General features: G+C 49.5%; 1 protein-coding gene across 2 annotated transcripts; it reads left to right on the top strand.

The window, feature by feature from the left end:
• Positions 1-119: 119 nt before the first annotated feature.
• SDHB (succinate dehydrogenase complex iron sulfur subunit B) lies at positions 120-10,395 on the top strand. Of its 2 annotated transcripts, none has more exons than XM_080379640.1 (8): positions 120-249; positions 1,392-1,519; positions 2,849-2,934; positions 4,950-5,086; positions 5,405-5,521; positions 7,744-7,845; positions 8,048-8,170; positions 10,165-10,395. In XM_080379640.1, exons 1-8 carry the CDS (start codon positions 175-177, stop codon positions 10,240-10,242), a joined length of 846 nt encoding a protein of 281 aa, XP_080235766.1. In that variant the 5' UTR covers positions 120-174; the 3' UTR covers positions 10,243-10,395. The 2 variants fall into 2 exon arrangements, with proteins under 2 accessions (XP_080235766.1, XP_080235767.1); XM_080379641.1 differs by having other exon boundaries at positions 148-286.
• Positions 10,396-13,350: the final 2,955 nt, after the last annotated feature.

The raw sequence follows: 13,350 nt of genomic DNA, 5'->3' as shown, positions 1-13,350 counted from the left end.
ACGCAAGATGGCGCCTCTCCTGCGGCCGCCGCCGCACCCAAGATGGCCGCCGCGCAGCCCCGCCCCCTCGCACCGCCGCGCGCTGTGGCCGCCCAGCCCCGCCCCCTCGCACTGCCGCGCTCCCGCCTCCTTCCGCTTCCGGGTGGAGCGGGGTCGGAACTGCGCAACGCCAAGATGGCGGCGGCCGTAGTGGGAGTCTCCTTGAGGCGCGGCGTCCCCGCGCGGCTCCTGCGGGCCGGCCCGCGGCCGGTGAGGGGCTTAGAGCCGCTCTGCCCCGGGAAGCCGGGTGGGGGCCCTCGGGGGAGGCTAGAGGCTGAGAGCTTGGGGGGCTGGAGGGGGTGTGAAGGGGGTTGGAGGTGAGGAGGGCTGAGATGAGGGAGGGGTGGCTGGTCGGCGGGAGAGGCTGTGAGAGATTTGGGGGTGGGCAAGAGGTGGAGGGAGCTGGGGGGCAGGAGAAGGTGCAGAGAGAGGTGGGAGGGAGCTGGGGGACAGGATGGGGGTGCTGGGAAGGAGAGGGGGGCAGGATGAGGGTGCTGGGAGGGAGGGGGACCAGGAGGGGATGCAGAGAGGGCTGGGAGGGAGCTGTGGGGCAGGAGAGGGTGCTGGGAGGGAGCTGTGGGGCAGGAGGGGGTGCTGGGAGGGAGCTGTGGGGCAGGAGGGCGTGCTGAGAGTGGACTAGGAGGTGGCTGAGGGGCAGGAGGCATTCCAGGGTGGAAAGGGGGTTCAGAGTAGGTAGGAAAAGGGGGGCTGGGCTTAGGGGAAAGAGGCTGTATGAGTGGGGTGCTGGGGAGGGTCTCAGGGCAAAAAGGAGCAGGAAGGGGACTGGGGAGGATTTAGAGAGAGAGAGGTTGACAGGAAACTGGGGGCGCAGGAGGCCCAGAAGGGGATTGGGAAGAGATGTGGGAGCAAGAGGAGCAGGGATGTAGGGTAGTTTGGGGATCAGAGAGTGGGAGCATGTGGCCCGGAGGAGGAAGGAGCTCCAGGGGCAGTACTGGGAGGATGTGATTTGTTGGCCTGGAGCTGGGTAGAGACAAGGCTGGGAGCTTCCGAGGGCAGTTTTGGGGCAGGGAAAGTCTTCAGGGCTGTGGAGGAAGGAGTGTCTGCAGGCACAGCAGGAGCACCTGTGGGCTGCCATTTAGTTTTAGGATTATCTCCTGCCTCATGGAGGAGGGAGCCCCAGGCCACAGGTGGGGGGGGGGGGGGGGGGGCGGGGAACGCTGCTGCGGCAAATCCTTGGGAGGAATCTCCAAAAACTGTATGAATACCCAAGTACAAAGCAGTGATGGGTCCTGCAGCTCTCATCCTGAACATGCAGCCTCAAGTCATTTTTATGCCTGACTAAAAGCCACCCCACCGGGCCTAAGGGCTGTTTTGCTGTTGTTTGAATACAGATGTGTCGGGGAGCGCAGACAGCAGCTGCGGCAGCGCCCCGTATGAAGAAGTTTGCCATTTACAGATGGGATCCCGATAAGCCTGGGGACAAGCCCCGCATGCAGACATATGAAGTGGATTTGAATAAGTGAGTATGCGCCATTAGAGAGAAGCTTTGCTGCCAGGCAGGTGTGCTGGGGCTGTGTGTGCGTGCAGGTTATCCTGCAAGTGATAACAGGGGGTGGTTGAGGAGCAGTTGAACTGACAGCTAAAGGTGTCAGCAGTCTCATTAAGCTTCAGGGACTGTTGAAACCTTGTTGGAGTGGTGAGGAAGGTGGTGTCTCAGTTGTGTTGCAGAGCACCTTGTCCTCAGCACAGGTGAGATCAGTGTTAATTCCTCATAAAGCAAATCTTACTATGATTGTGTAGGATTGTATTTGCTTCCCTCACCTGTTGGTGCTGTGTGACAAATAAAACTGCACCATGAATGCTGGTGTCTCAATAGCTGTCAGCAGTAAAATGATTGCTTTATTTTGTGACTTCCGTGAGGTTTTACCTGTGTCCCTGGGTTGTGTTGAAGACTTGAAGGTGCTGGTGGGTTTAATAAGCTTTATTTATATAGGAAATTTTGGGGTGTGTTCCAGAAGGAGAGTGTTTTACATATAGCTCGCAGTCCCAGACCTAGGAGATAAGGTGGAAGCCTTATCAACTCTTCTCGTAGTTTTCATCACAGTTACATCTAATTTGCAGGTCATATTAAATTTTTAGTAACCACTTGCACACTTTGGTGTAGCTATCACCAAGAAGACTCTTGCTTCTTTGTGATTCTTTGAAGGGGTGCTGTCTTCCCTGTGGTGCAGAAATCTTCGCCTGGGCACATGTGCCTTGATTTCGCTGAGCTCCAGCTCCTGCTCTTGCCAGAGGAATTCACCTTGAGCCCTTTCTGAAAGCTTCAGATACAAAGCCGTGCGGCTCCTAACTTCAGATGCACATGATGAAGAACTCAAATTACTGTGTCTTTTGCACCAGTTAATAATTTCTGGGTGTTGCCCTGTCTGCTGTGTATAAAGTTACATAAGTTGTCCAAGACTGTTTGGGTTTGCGTGCAGCACTGCCTCTTGTGACTAATGAGGACAGGCAGACTTGTTAAAACCTGACCCGAAAGGAGAGAACCAGTAGTAAGGCACTTGGTTTTCAGTTGTGCTGTCTGAACCTTCCCCAGCTGAGCCAGATCTGGGTGGGCATCAGCAAAACAAAGGGCTTCTCCTACCCTGACCCTGGGTCTGCTGAGGCAAATGGGTTGTGCTACTGATCAAGAGATCTCATATCTTGTTGCCTGGGATTGGCAAAAAAAGTGTGTTGTTAATCGGAGTTGATCAAAGTCCTTTTCGGTGCTGCTTAGCTAGGGTGCTAAGACATCAAACACTGAGGCTGGGAGGGAATTATACAGGTTCACTGACTTCGTTTTCTCTTACAGATGTGGACCTATGGTGCTCGATGCTCTGATCAAAATAAAAAATGAGTTGGACTCCACTCTGACTTTCCGCAGATCATGTAGAGAAGGTAAGAAGGATTTTCCAGCCTGCTAAACCGAAAATTGTCCTTGAACACTGTTGCTGACAGTGTACCTGTAACCACTAGAAAACTTGAGGGTGGATGGCAGCTTACCACTCTCATCTTCCAGCTGCTGTATAGGAAATAGCTCAGTGGATCAGGTAGTAAAGTTAAACTGCATATTCACAGGGCACAATCGCACAACATATGAGCAGTATGCTTCAACAGCCCTAGTCGTTCCTGTTTCTGTCCTAATCTTGTTCATCTTGCTGCCCTGCAGTGATGGACTGCCTAAGGAAGTCTAGCAAGAGACACTGCGGCAGCAGGATTGAGGGGGCAGATGTGGTGAATGGGAATGAATTGTAGGGGCTGCTTTAGCTAGTGGTAGTGTGGAAATAAGAAAGGGTGTAACTGGAAGAGTACTTACAGGACTTCTAGGAATAGCTTCAGGAATCTTTTTTTTGGCCCTTTGGCTAAGCTAAATGATTGATTGAGGGAAGGGCCATCTGGTGGTTTTACATTGCAGAGCAACTGGCTCGCTGTCATACAGGTACAAATCAGTGCGTCTAACTGCATTACAACTTACCTGTCCAGGTGACTTTTCCTGTAAAATATCCTAATTCATGGGTAATGTTAGGATGCTGAGCTTAAAATGATAGCTGTGGAAGTGCAAGAGGGGAGGATGCCTTTATGGATTGACTTTTGATTTAATTAGGTAGGTTTGCAAGCATGAGAAATTTAGGTGCAGTTGATGCCTAAAGATGTTTTGGCTTGGATCTGTATGAAAAGCAGCCTTTAACGCAGGCATTTCCTGTAGAATCTGCATAGCAGGTAGAGGAATGTCATATGGTGTGGTTGTTCTCGGTGTCTGATACTTAGGTAGCCAGTGCTGGAATTAGTTGCCCTTTGAGAACCTGAAGACGGATTTTTGAAGCTGGGCTGGTTCGGTCTTGCCCCTTTTTTACCATGCAGAAAGAAAAACAAAAACAACAATCATGCATTCCAGTTGCATACCAGTGGGTTTCTATCTGCAGTCCTGATTCCCTCTCCAGTTGACTGGAAAATACTTGTAACCATTTCTCGAGTGGGAGGAATAACCTTGTTCAAGTGCCAGCCTTCAGCTGGCAGCGAGGGGAAGGCCCATGCATCCAGTACTGAGGCAGACTGTCAGTTTGAGGAGCAGTGGCCTTTCTCTGACTCATATCAATTGATATGTGTTAAATCCTCAGAAATTAGAGTTTTGCCCTTGCAACATTTGTCATCTTTCTAATATGATGTTAGGCATCAGTCTGAATTGGATACCCGAGCTCCTGACCTGAGCAGTATCTGTGGCAGTTCTGCAGTGTTTTTTCTTATAAACCTTGGCCCTTCCTAGGCTTCATCTGATCTTCCTGTTACTGGGAGATCATCAGTGGTGTCATTTACTCCATTTGTTAAGCTATTTATATGCTGTTTGTTCTGGTGAGTGTCTGTCCTCTCACCTTTGGGAGTTATTGAATGCAGTCCATGGCACCACTCTGTCCTGCTGCAGGAGGCACAGAAAGAACCTTCTGTCTTAAGGACTTTAGTTTTGTGCTCCTGACCTTCATGGATGTTTTTGACCATAACTGTAGGGCCAATGGGGGATGCGTCTGGGTCTCATGTTATAATCTTAGCGTTAGCTGCTTCACATCAATACGAGCTTGTGCTTCAAACTGGTGAATAAAGCTGAATGTTTTCCCCACCCTAAGTAGCATGTAAAACTAATGAATGATGCGAAAGGGATGAGGTGTCCAGGCAGCTTGTTTGCTACTGTGGAAGGAAGCTCAACACTGAGAATGTGTTTAGGCTTTGATGAAAGTGACTCCCGAGTTTGTTCTTTATTTAAGTAGCAACATGTTTGGCCTAATGGCAACTTCTGGCGTTTTCCCTGTCACGTACAGTTTCTTGAAGGCACCCTGGGGGCATGTTTGGGGCCAAGAGGATCTTTCTCAACTAGGATAAGAGGGTGAATTTCTAATGCTTTTACTCTTTCTCCCACTCAGGCATCTGTGGCTCTTGTGCTATGAACATTGCTGGCGGAAACACACTGGCCTGTATCAAAAGAATTGACACCGATCTCACCAAGACCACTAAAATCTACCCTCTCCCCCACATGTATGTGGTGAAGGACCTTGTCCCGGTGAGTGTTGGCCTCTGTCAGCATGCGACCAAGGGTGACAGCATTCCAGGCAGCGTGGGGTTCAGATTAGGCTGGAAGGGATAACGTTGGGAGATGCCAACAGGATCGGGTCTCACGATTCACATGTTACTCCTGCTGAAGTTTTCTGGCTTGGGTGGGTCTGGGCTTCACAGCAGTGACTAAATCTGTCCTCGTTTGGAGGAATGTGGCAGGTTGAGGCAGAAAATGCCTTCTTCTGTTGGAGTGGTAGTAAATGTTCAGTCTCTCATGCGTCAGTTTAGCTTAGTAAATGTGACCTCTTTGCCTTTTGATTCCTAGGATTTGAGCAACTTCTATGCACAGTACAAATCCATTGAGCCTTACCTGAAGAAGAAGGATGAGTCGAAACAGGGCAAGGAGCAGTACCTGCAGTCCATAGAAGACCGTCAGAAACTGGTTACTGCTTCTTTTCTACCATTGAAATCCCTTCCAGATAAGACGAGGGTTAAACGTTAACTTGCAGTAGCTTCTAGTTCCTGTAATGACAGAGCTGTCTGGTGCAAAACCCAACGTGGGTGGAATCTGCTCCCTGAAATGCAGTGTCATGGCATGCCTGCATTGCTAGGGGTAACGTTTGCTAATGAAATGCAGTCGCGGTTGTGATGGGGACTCTGATCTCATTTCCACTGTCTGCGCTGCGAGGCCATGTGTGTTTATAAAAACATTGTGAAGGCTACAGGCTTGTAATATTCCAGTGGACAAAAGGCACTGCAGCTTATGCTGGCATGTAGGCTGTCGGGCTCGGCGCTGGCTGTCTTGTCTAGCTGTAGCATGCTAAGCAATGTTCTCGTGTTGCTGCTTGCTGGGTTTTATCGGCCCTAAAAAAACTAATGGCAAAAGCTAAACGCTTTTTGGATGTGGAGACACAAGCATGATGTGTTAGTGCAAGTCTTGGGATGTCTGTCTCGAGCACTGCTTTGTTTGGAGGGGCTTTTCTGGGAACGTAGTAGTGTTGCTCCAAAGTTTCTGCGTAAAGCTGGAGGGTGTCTGAGGAACCTTTTGAACAACTGGGGCATAATAGCTTTTCAAAAAGCTTATGGTGTGGGTAAGTTCCTTGTCTGGATTTCCTCAGCTGCCACAGTAAGTAACATTAAAATCAGCAGTTTCTCTTCTGCCTCTGACCTGTCTTGGTGGATCCATCACTTCATGGTTGAAGGCTTGGCCTGTCAGTGCTCCGCTGTGGTTGCTGCTGCGGTACGGACACTGAGTAGGCGCACAGTGGGCAGGCAGCCTAGATTTTTGGCAAGTGGTAAGAGAGGTGAGTGTGACAGCGAAGAGGAAGGCTGATTAAAGGGGATTCAATGAAAACACGTGAGCTATGGTGACCTTTGAAAGTTTTCCATTATGTGTGTTTGCTGTGAAGCTGACATCCAATGAATAGACTGGTCATGTGCCCGGGATGTCAGCAGCACCATGCGACTGGCGCTGGGACGTCATGACAGCCGCAGGATTTTACAGTCTGAAAGAATCTCTATCCAAGGGCAACAGTTAGTTCTCCTGCACCACTTCATAATGTTATCTGTAAGGACTGAAGGGATTCTCCCTTCACATGGTTTTCATGAAATCGCTTTCAAGTAGAAATAAGCAAACCTAAAAGTGACTGCAAGAGTTGCCTCTGTCTTTTGCACAACTCTTAAACTTGCTTCTTGTCCCCCTGCTGAAGTTTCTTTTACTTTGAGAACAGCCTCTGTGCAAGAGAAACTTGCATAGTCAGCTGAAAAACTTCCACCTTTTTCTTTAAATTGTCAGACATTTGAAATGTTACAATTAGAAATAAGACAAATTTAGTAAGCCAGGTTAGGTAACTGACTTGCCTAGCTTTGGCAAGTCTTTGCAAAAGACTAATGTAGTAGACCTTTTACAACCTCCCAGGAGTTCTGGCATCGTGTATCTTTCCAAACTAAATTTAATGAGACCTTTGTCCCAAAACAACTTTCAGATACATAAATTAAGGCAGACTGAAATCTGTCTCTCAGCCTGGGGGGTTGACTGAGCTACTTGGAGATGGGAGACCTGCTCCTCAGTTTGTCTTCTGCCCAGTGTCGCTTCCATGTAGGTCTACCTTTCTTTTCTTTGGTGCCTGAAATGAAAAAGATCTTCATCTCTCTAAAAATGGTGAAATGGCTAAAGATTTGCACCGGTCCTGTTCTGTAAGTGCTTGGGGATCCCCTCAAAGCACATGCTAAACTATGAGCTCTGCTCCCTTGGGTTGCTGGGCGGACTTTGCTCTTTCTTCTCTTCTGTAGCACAGCCTTGAATTGTTCGTTGGTTATATATGTGTTCGTTAGCCACTCACTGGGATGGGCTGGAAGGAAGGAATGCTGGAAGATCAAGCAATTTCCATGGTAGTCTTCAGTTTTTCTCCCCCTGTTGTCACAGAGTTCATCGTACAGGTTGCACTGAGAGGATCGCATGCATTTTGTTTCAGAGGACCTGCATGTAAGAATTGCTTTCTTAAAGCAGTCTGCTTCAATGTAAGGTTTCTGGAGCCACTCTTGCAGCATGTCACTAGAGGGGAAAGTGCTGAGGGAAGCATGTGCTCTTGTAAACCCTCTTTAAAAAAGGCTTCGTCATGGATTTCTGGAGTGGCTTGACTGTGGTCTCCCACCCCCGTGCAGGACGGACTCTACGAGTGCATCCTGTGTGCCTGCTGCAGCACCAGCTGTCCCAGTTACTGGTGGAACGGGGACAAGTACTTGGGTCCTGCAGTACTGATGCAGGTAAGGACAGATCCCATTTGTCACGTGGGACTGCTGAGGGACTCGCTATGTAAAAGAAATATTTGCGCACACAGGTGGGGTAGTATTACATAGTCCAGATCCTGGACCAGAATTCCTGAGTTAGGTGTTGCTTTTTAACATTTCACACTGATTACAACACCTCGAAGAAGCACTTGGTGTATCAAATGCCACTGACTTGCAGGCCTATCGCTGGATGATTGACTCCAGAGATGACTACACAGAGGAACGCCTGGCACAACTTCAAGACCCGTTTTCTCTTTACCGTTGTCACACTATCATGAATTGCACAAGGACTTGCCCTAAGGTATGTGTGTCCTCCGTATGTCCCTTTTGGGGTTACTGGCTTGCTTCCAAGCGCCCTGTATGAAACCAATAGGAAAAAAACCCCCAAAAACACTTAGGTTTTTGTTTTCCTCGAGCTTGCCTTGGCTTGTTCGTCCTTTTGAAACACAGTGAGTTACCAGCGGTCGTGCCTGTGATAGTGACTGTACAAGGGGACGTGGCAAAGTATCACACATCGCAGGAACATCTCTTCCTCGTGAGCAAGACTTTGAGAATCTGTCTGTGTCCAAGATTTAGGAGTGTGACAGTAGGGCACTCCTCGTGTGAGGGACGCTGCCAGCAACGGTATGGGGAAGTTTTTGTCCTGAGTAGCCCCGTCAGTGGTGTGAGCACTGTAATACACATAGCCCCACACAGTGCGACCTTAGGTGGTAGCAACTATCCCTTATGTGTTGTGCATCTTGCGTTTTTGGCACCTTTGAGGGATGTGTTTTATGCTGATGTTCTGCTGTCAGGGTGTTTCCCAGATGGTTTGTTCTCTCTGGTATTTCTTCTGCGAACTGAGCAAGCTTTCCCAAATTGGAGCATGCCTCCTCTTCATCTTGCAATGACCTTGTGCCTGTTGTTGGGCAGACTATCAAGTTTTGCTTTCCTGCCAGCTGTGCTGTTTTCTAGCTAGCATTGGCTTGCACCTGGTGGTGGAGTAATTCTTCTTGAGCTGTGAAATAACATGAAGGCAAATTTTTGAGTGGATCACAGATGTGGGGAAGATGAGATGCTTGAGAACTGTGTTGATGGGTTTACCAGGAGCACTGCATGCTGATTTTTTTGTGTGTGTCTTTCTAAAGTGATTCCCTGACTACAGATAATTCCCCCTTTGTATAGGGAGCTAGCTCGTGATCCGGTGCCACCCATAGTTCAGCAAAAGACAAAGGTTCAACTTGAAGACCTGCTTGTATGTGGGAATGTATGTAGCAGTGGGGAATAGCGCTTGGTCTCAAGTTTTGAGACACATTTGTGGTTAATAACACGTTTCCACTCACATGCTCTAATCCTGGTTGGTGTCTTGATCAGCCCTGAAAGACTGCACGGTGAGCTCTGCACCAGGGTAATTTCCTGTTCGTTCTCTGTCCCGCAGTGCTGCTGCTGTAATCACAAGGATACAGCAGGGCAGTTGTGATCCTTCTCTCATTTTGAGATTAGGCATGCTTGGTTTGGTAGCAGTGCTGCAGGATTAAGGGCCTTTGCAGCGTGACATGTGCCTATATTGTAGAAAAACCTTCTTAGGCAAGCTTAGCTGGCTTTTGTGTGAGGAGCATTTTCATCTTGTGAGTGTTCTTGCTCACCTAGCGTCCTCTGATACCGAGCGTTTTTTGCTTCAGACAAGGAGAAAAGCCACATCTCTTGTACTGTCACTATCGGGCTTCTACAAGGCAGTTCCCTCCCTCCAGGTGTCAACTCGTAACACCTGTAAAAGTGTTGAATTGAGCCCTGCTTGAGCTTAACTAAAAGTTCCTATGGCTCAGACACTCATTCTTCTTTGATCCTCGCGTTGTTGGTTAAAACAAATCCTCCAAAGTCAAATGAGTGTTTTTCTTCAAGCAGTGGGAAGTGCTGCTGGCCCAGCCTCCAGGTAGAGGAGCTGAGCTCCCAGCACTGTGTCTCCACGCCGGGCTGGCTTGCTCTTCCCTTATAAATTGAGTCTGGAGTGCAGCAAACCTGCATCAGCACACCTTCACCAAGGGGCTTTGCATACCACAATACCCGCAGAGCTGTCCCTGGGTATCCTGTAACCTCCCAGCACTTGAAAGGGAGCCCAGTATTAAGCTGGACTCCAGCTTTTAGGCCGGGGGTGGGGGTGGGGGGGAAGGGGGAAGTGCTGAGCGCTTCCTCTGCCAGCTATTTCTATCAGTAGCAGCATATTTGTGAGTTTACTATGAGTTAGGTTGGGGCACAGAGGGCATGATGCTCTAACACGCTGATTTCCTGAGGAGCTAACAGACTTCTCCTTTTTAGGGTTTGAACCCTGGCAAAGCAATTGCTGAGATCAAGAAGATGATGGCAACTTACAAAGAGAAGGCGACCGCTGCATAATGCTGTTCCCTAACTGGAAGTGTAACACACAGACGTGCTTTACCTGAAAGTAATTTATACCTGATTTAGCAAGAGAAGGTTCCAGCAGGGAGTTTGGCATTTTTCCCATAGGTTTGCACGTACAATAAATACTGTAAAAAGAACAAATAAGAATTGTTACTTTATTAACAACATTGAACTGATGCTTCTGCCCCTATTGTAGAATCCCAAACCTCGCTGGTTTGTGGTTTTGTGTGTGTGAGCAGCCGGGGTCACCTCTGAGGTTCTGCTGTGGGATGAGGATTTGAAAGTGGTCCCACAAGCAGAGACGAACGGTGATGGAATTTCTGTAGTGACCTTAATCCCGTGTCTTGAAAGCAAATGCATGTGTGGGAAGAGACCTGCAAGTAATAAGCCCTTTGGCAATGAGCAAGAAAAGAATGGAAGCAGCTGGGAAAGGGGAATATTATAAGGATCTCACAGTGTCGTGAAATCCTGTGAAGACCTGGAGCTTGCAGGGTGCAGGCATGTGGGAAAATACCAGTGGCGATGCCGCTAGGGAAGTGGGTCTTGCCGCCACCCTGCTGGGGTGCTTATTTTTGTTCCCAGTCCTGTAGTAGATGAGATCCTATTTGCTCAAGGTTGAATCTTTCTCTTTGCTCTGGTACAGGTGGGTTTTAGCTCCACATTCTCAAACTCGTGACGTTTGTAGTAGGCTGTGGTAGGTTGTTGCTGGAAGCAACTGTTCGCACGCTTAGGGAGCTGGAGGAAAAAGGAAGAGCTTTCTCTTTTGCTGTTTAATAGGGAGGTTTTGTCTAGCTGTAGTAAAAAATAGAAATGTCATGATGCCACTTCTGAGACGCAGTGTGGTAAACCAGGATGCTGCCAGCGGGTGGGAAATGAAGATTGAGGTGGCATACAGCTCTGGAAAGGCTTACCCCAAAACTGACCCTGGTTTTTCCATACATTTCTCTCTCCTGCAGCGAGGGAACCTTGTGGCTGTGTCAAGAAGCCAAGCTGATGTCGGTGTTTACATGCTGCTTTTTTTTGGAGCTCATGTCTTCGTTACCGCGAGCTGATGCGAGACAGACTTCTGTAGGTCAGAGACTTCACACTTAAAATCCACGTGGCTGCTCTTCCATGTCACTGGATTGCCCCTATTTTCTGTGTCTCGAGTGAGCTGTGGTTAAGGATGGGTGTGTGCCAGTCCTGTGATAGAGGAGACCCCTCTGTTGATGTTAGACAGCAGGGCTGTGTTGTCAGTCCCGTCGCACTGGTATTTCGGGATCTGTTGCATCTCTGCACTTGGTCATCTCATCTCCCTGCTTAAATCCAAGGAGTTCCCATCAACAGCTCAAAAAGAGCTTTGTGAGCCCCCTGCTCCCCTCCCGCTATGCTTTTTTTGGTTAATGTTGGGTTTTTTGGACAAGTGGAACTGGTGGTTGCCTTTTTTATTTAAAAGCTAGGCGTTCTTGCTGGGAATAGGGTCAGCTGGAAATGCGGAGGGAGTGAAGGCAGCCCCTTGCTGCTTCAACTCGCTGCAGCGGCTGAGGTTTTTCTCTTCTAATTAGCAAAATCTCCTTCACCTTTGCTGTCGGGAGGTAGCACAGGCTGTACCCGAGGCACATCCAAAGAAAACACTGGCGTTATCTCCTTTCCTGCAAAGGAAACTGAAACTCCCATATGCCAGGGTGGGTGGGTACAGGGGGGAGAGCAGGTGCTTTTTGACCACTGCAGCGGAGCGTGGTGGGCAGGAGCAGCCCTTGTCGCCGGCCTTGGCTGTTTCGGGCAGTGGGTTTGCAGCACTCGGAGCCATCAAAAGCCAAGTTTTGGCCCGAGGGGTTTGCACGAGGGGTGTTAGGGGGGGTCTGCACCTGGCTGTTGGCTTCAAAATCCCCTCGCAGCAGCTTTCCGGGAGGGAGCCCTGCTGCAGTGGGAGCTGTGCAAGCTCCCCAGCCTTCCGCGTGTGGAGTGGTGGGCATCTAAGGGGGAGAAAGGAGGGGTGCAGAGCCCTTTTGGGGGCAGAGCCCAGTGCATTTCCTTGCAAAATGGGGGGGTGCAAAGCCTTTTTTGAAGGCAGAGCTGCATCTGGTTTTTTGGAAGCTGTGGGGGTGCAAAGCCTGATGCATTTCCTTGCAGGATATGGGGGTGCAAAGCCCTTTTGGGGGCAGAGCTTTGTGCGTTTCCTTGCAAAATGTGAGGGTAAAAAGCCCTTTTGGGGGCAGAGCCCTGTGCTTTTTCTTGCAAAAAAGTGGGGGTGCAAAGCCCTTTTTGGGGGCAGAGCCCCATCTCTTTTTTGGAAGCCGTGGGGGTGGAAAGCCTGGTGCATTTTCTTGCAAAATGGGGGGGTGCAAAGCCCTTTTGGGGGCGGAGCCCTGTGCATTTCCTGCAAAATATGGGGGTGCAGATACCTTTCTGGGGGCGGAGCCTAGTGTGTTTCCTTGCAAAATGTAAGGGTGCAAAGCCCTTTTCGGGGGCAGAGCCTGGTGCATTTCCTTGCAAAATTTGGGGGGGCTTTTCTTGCAAGATGTGGGGGTGCAAAGCCCTTTTTGGGGGCAGAGCCTGGACCATTTCCTTGCAAAAATGTGGGGGTGCAAAGCCCTTTTTGGGGGCAGAGTCTGGTGCATTTCCTTGCAAAATTTTGGGGGGCTTTTCCTGCAAGATGTGGGGGTGCAAAGCCCTTTTTGGGGGCAGAGCCCCATCTGTTTTTTTGGAAGCTGTGGGGATGCAAAGCCTGGTGCATTTCCCTGTAAGATGTGGGGGTACAAAGCCCTTTTGGGGGCGGAGCCCTGTGCATTTCCTTGCAAGATGTAGGGGTGCAACGCCCTTTTGGGGGACAGAACCCAGGCATTTTTTGAATGATATGGGGGTGCAAAGCCTGGTGCATTTCCTTGTAAGATGTGGGGGTGCAAAACCATTTCTGGGGGCAGAGCCTGGTGTGTTTCCTTGCAAAACGTGGGGATGCAAGGCCCTTTTGGGGGCAGAGCCTGGTGCATTTCCTTGCAAAATTTAGGGGTGCAAAGGCCCTTTCCGGGGACAGAGCCCCATCTGGTTTTTTGGGAGCTGTGAGGGTGCAAAGCCTGGTGCATCCCCTTGCAGGATGTGGGGGTGCAAAGCCCTTTTGGGGCA

Source organism: Falco punctatus (assembly GCF_963210335.1).
Source record: "Falco punctatus genome assembly, chromosome: 3".
NCBI lineage: Eukaryota > Metazoa > Chordata > Aves > Falconiformes > Falconidae > Falco > Falco punctatus.
The sequence above is the reverse complement of the archived record's forward strand: the minus strand, read 5'-3'. Positions and strand labels throughout refer to the sequence as shown.

Coding starts and splice junctions, on each gene's coding strand:
- SDHB (XM_080379640.1), top strand. CDS start 175: ATGGCGGCGGCCGTAGTGGGAGTCTCCTTGAGGCGCGGCGTCCCCGCG. Junction 7,846..8,047: donor GTCCTGCAGTACTGATGCAG/GTAAGGACAGAT, acceptor ACTGACTTGCAG/GCCTATCGCTGGATGATTGA. Junction 8,171..10,164: donor GCACAAGGACTTGCCCTAAG/GTATGTGTGTCC, acceptor TCTCCTTTTTAG/GGTTTGAACCCTGGCAAAGC.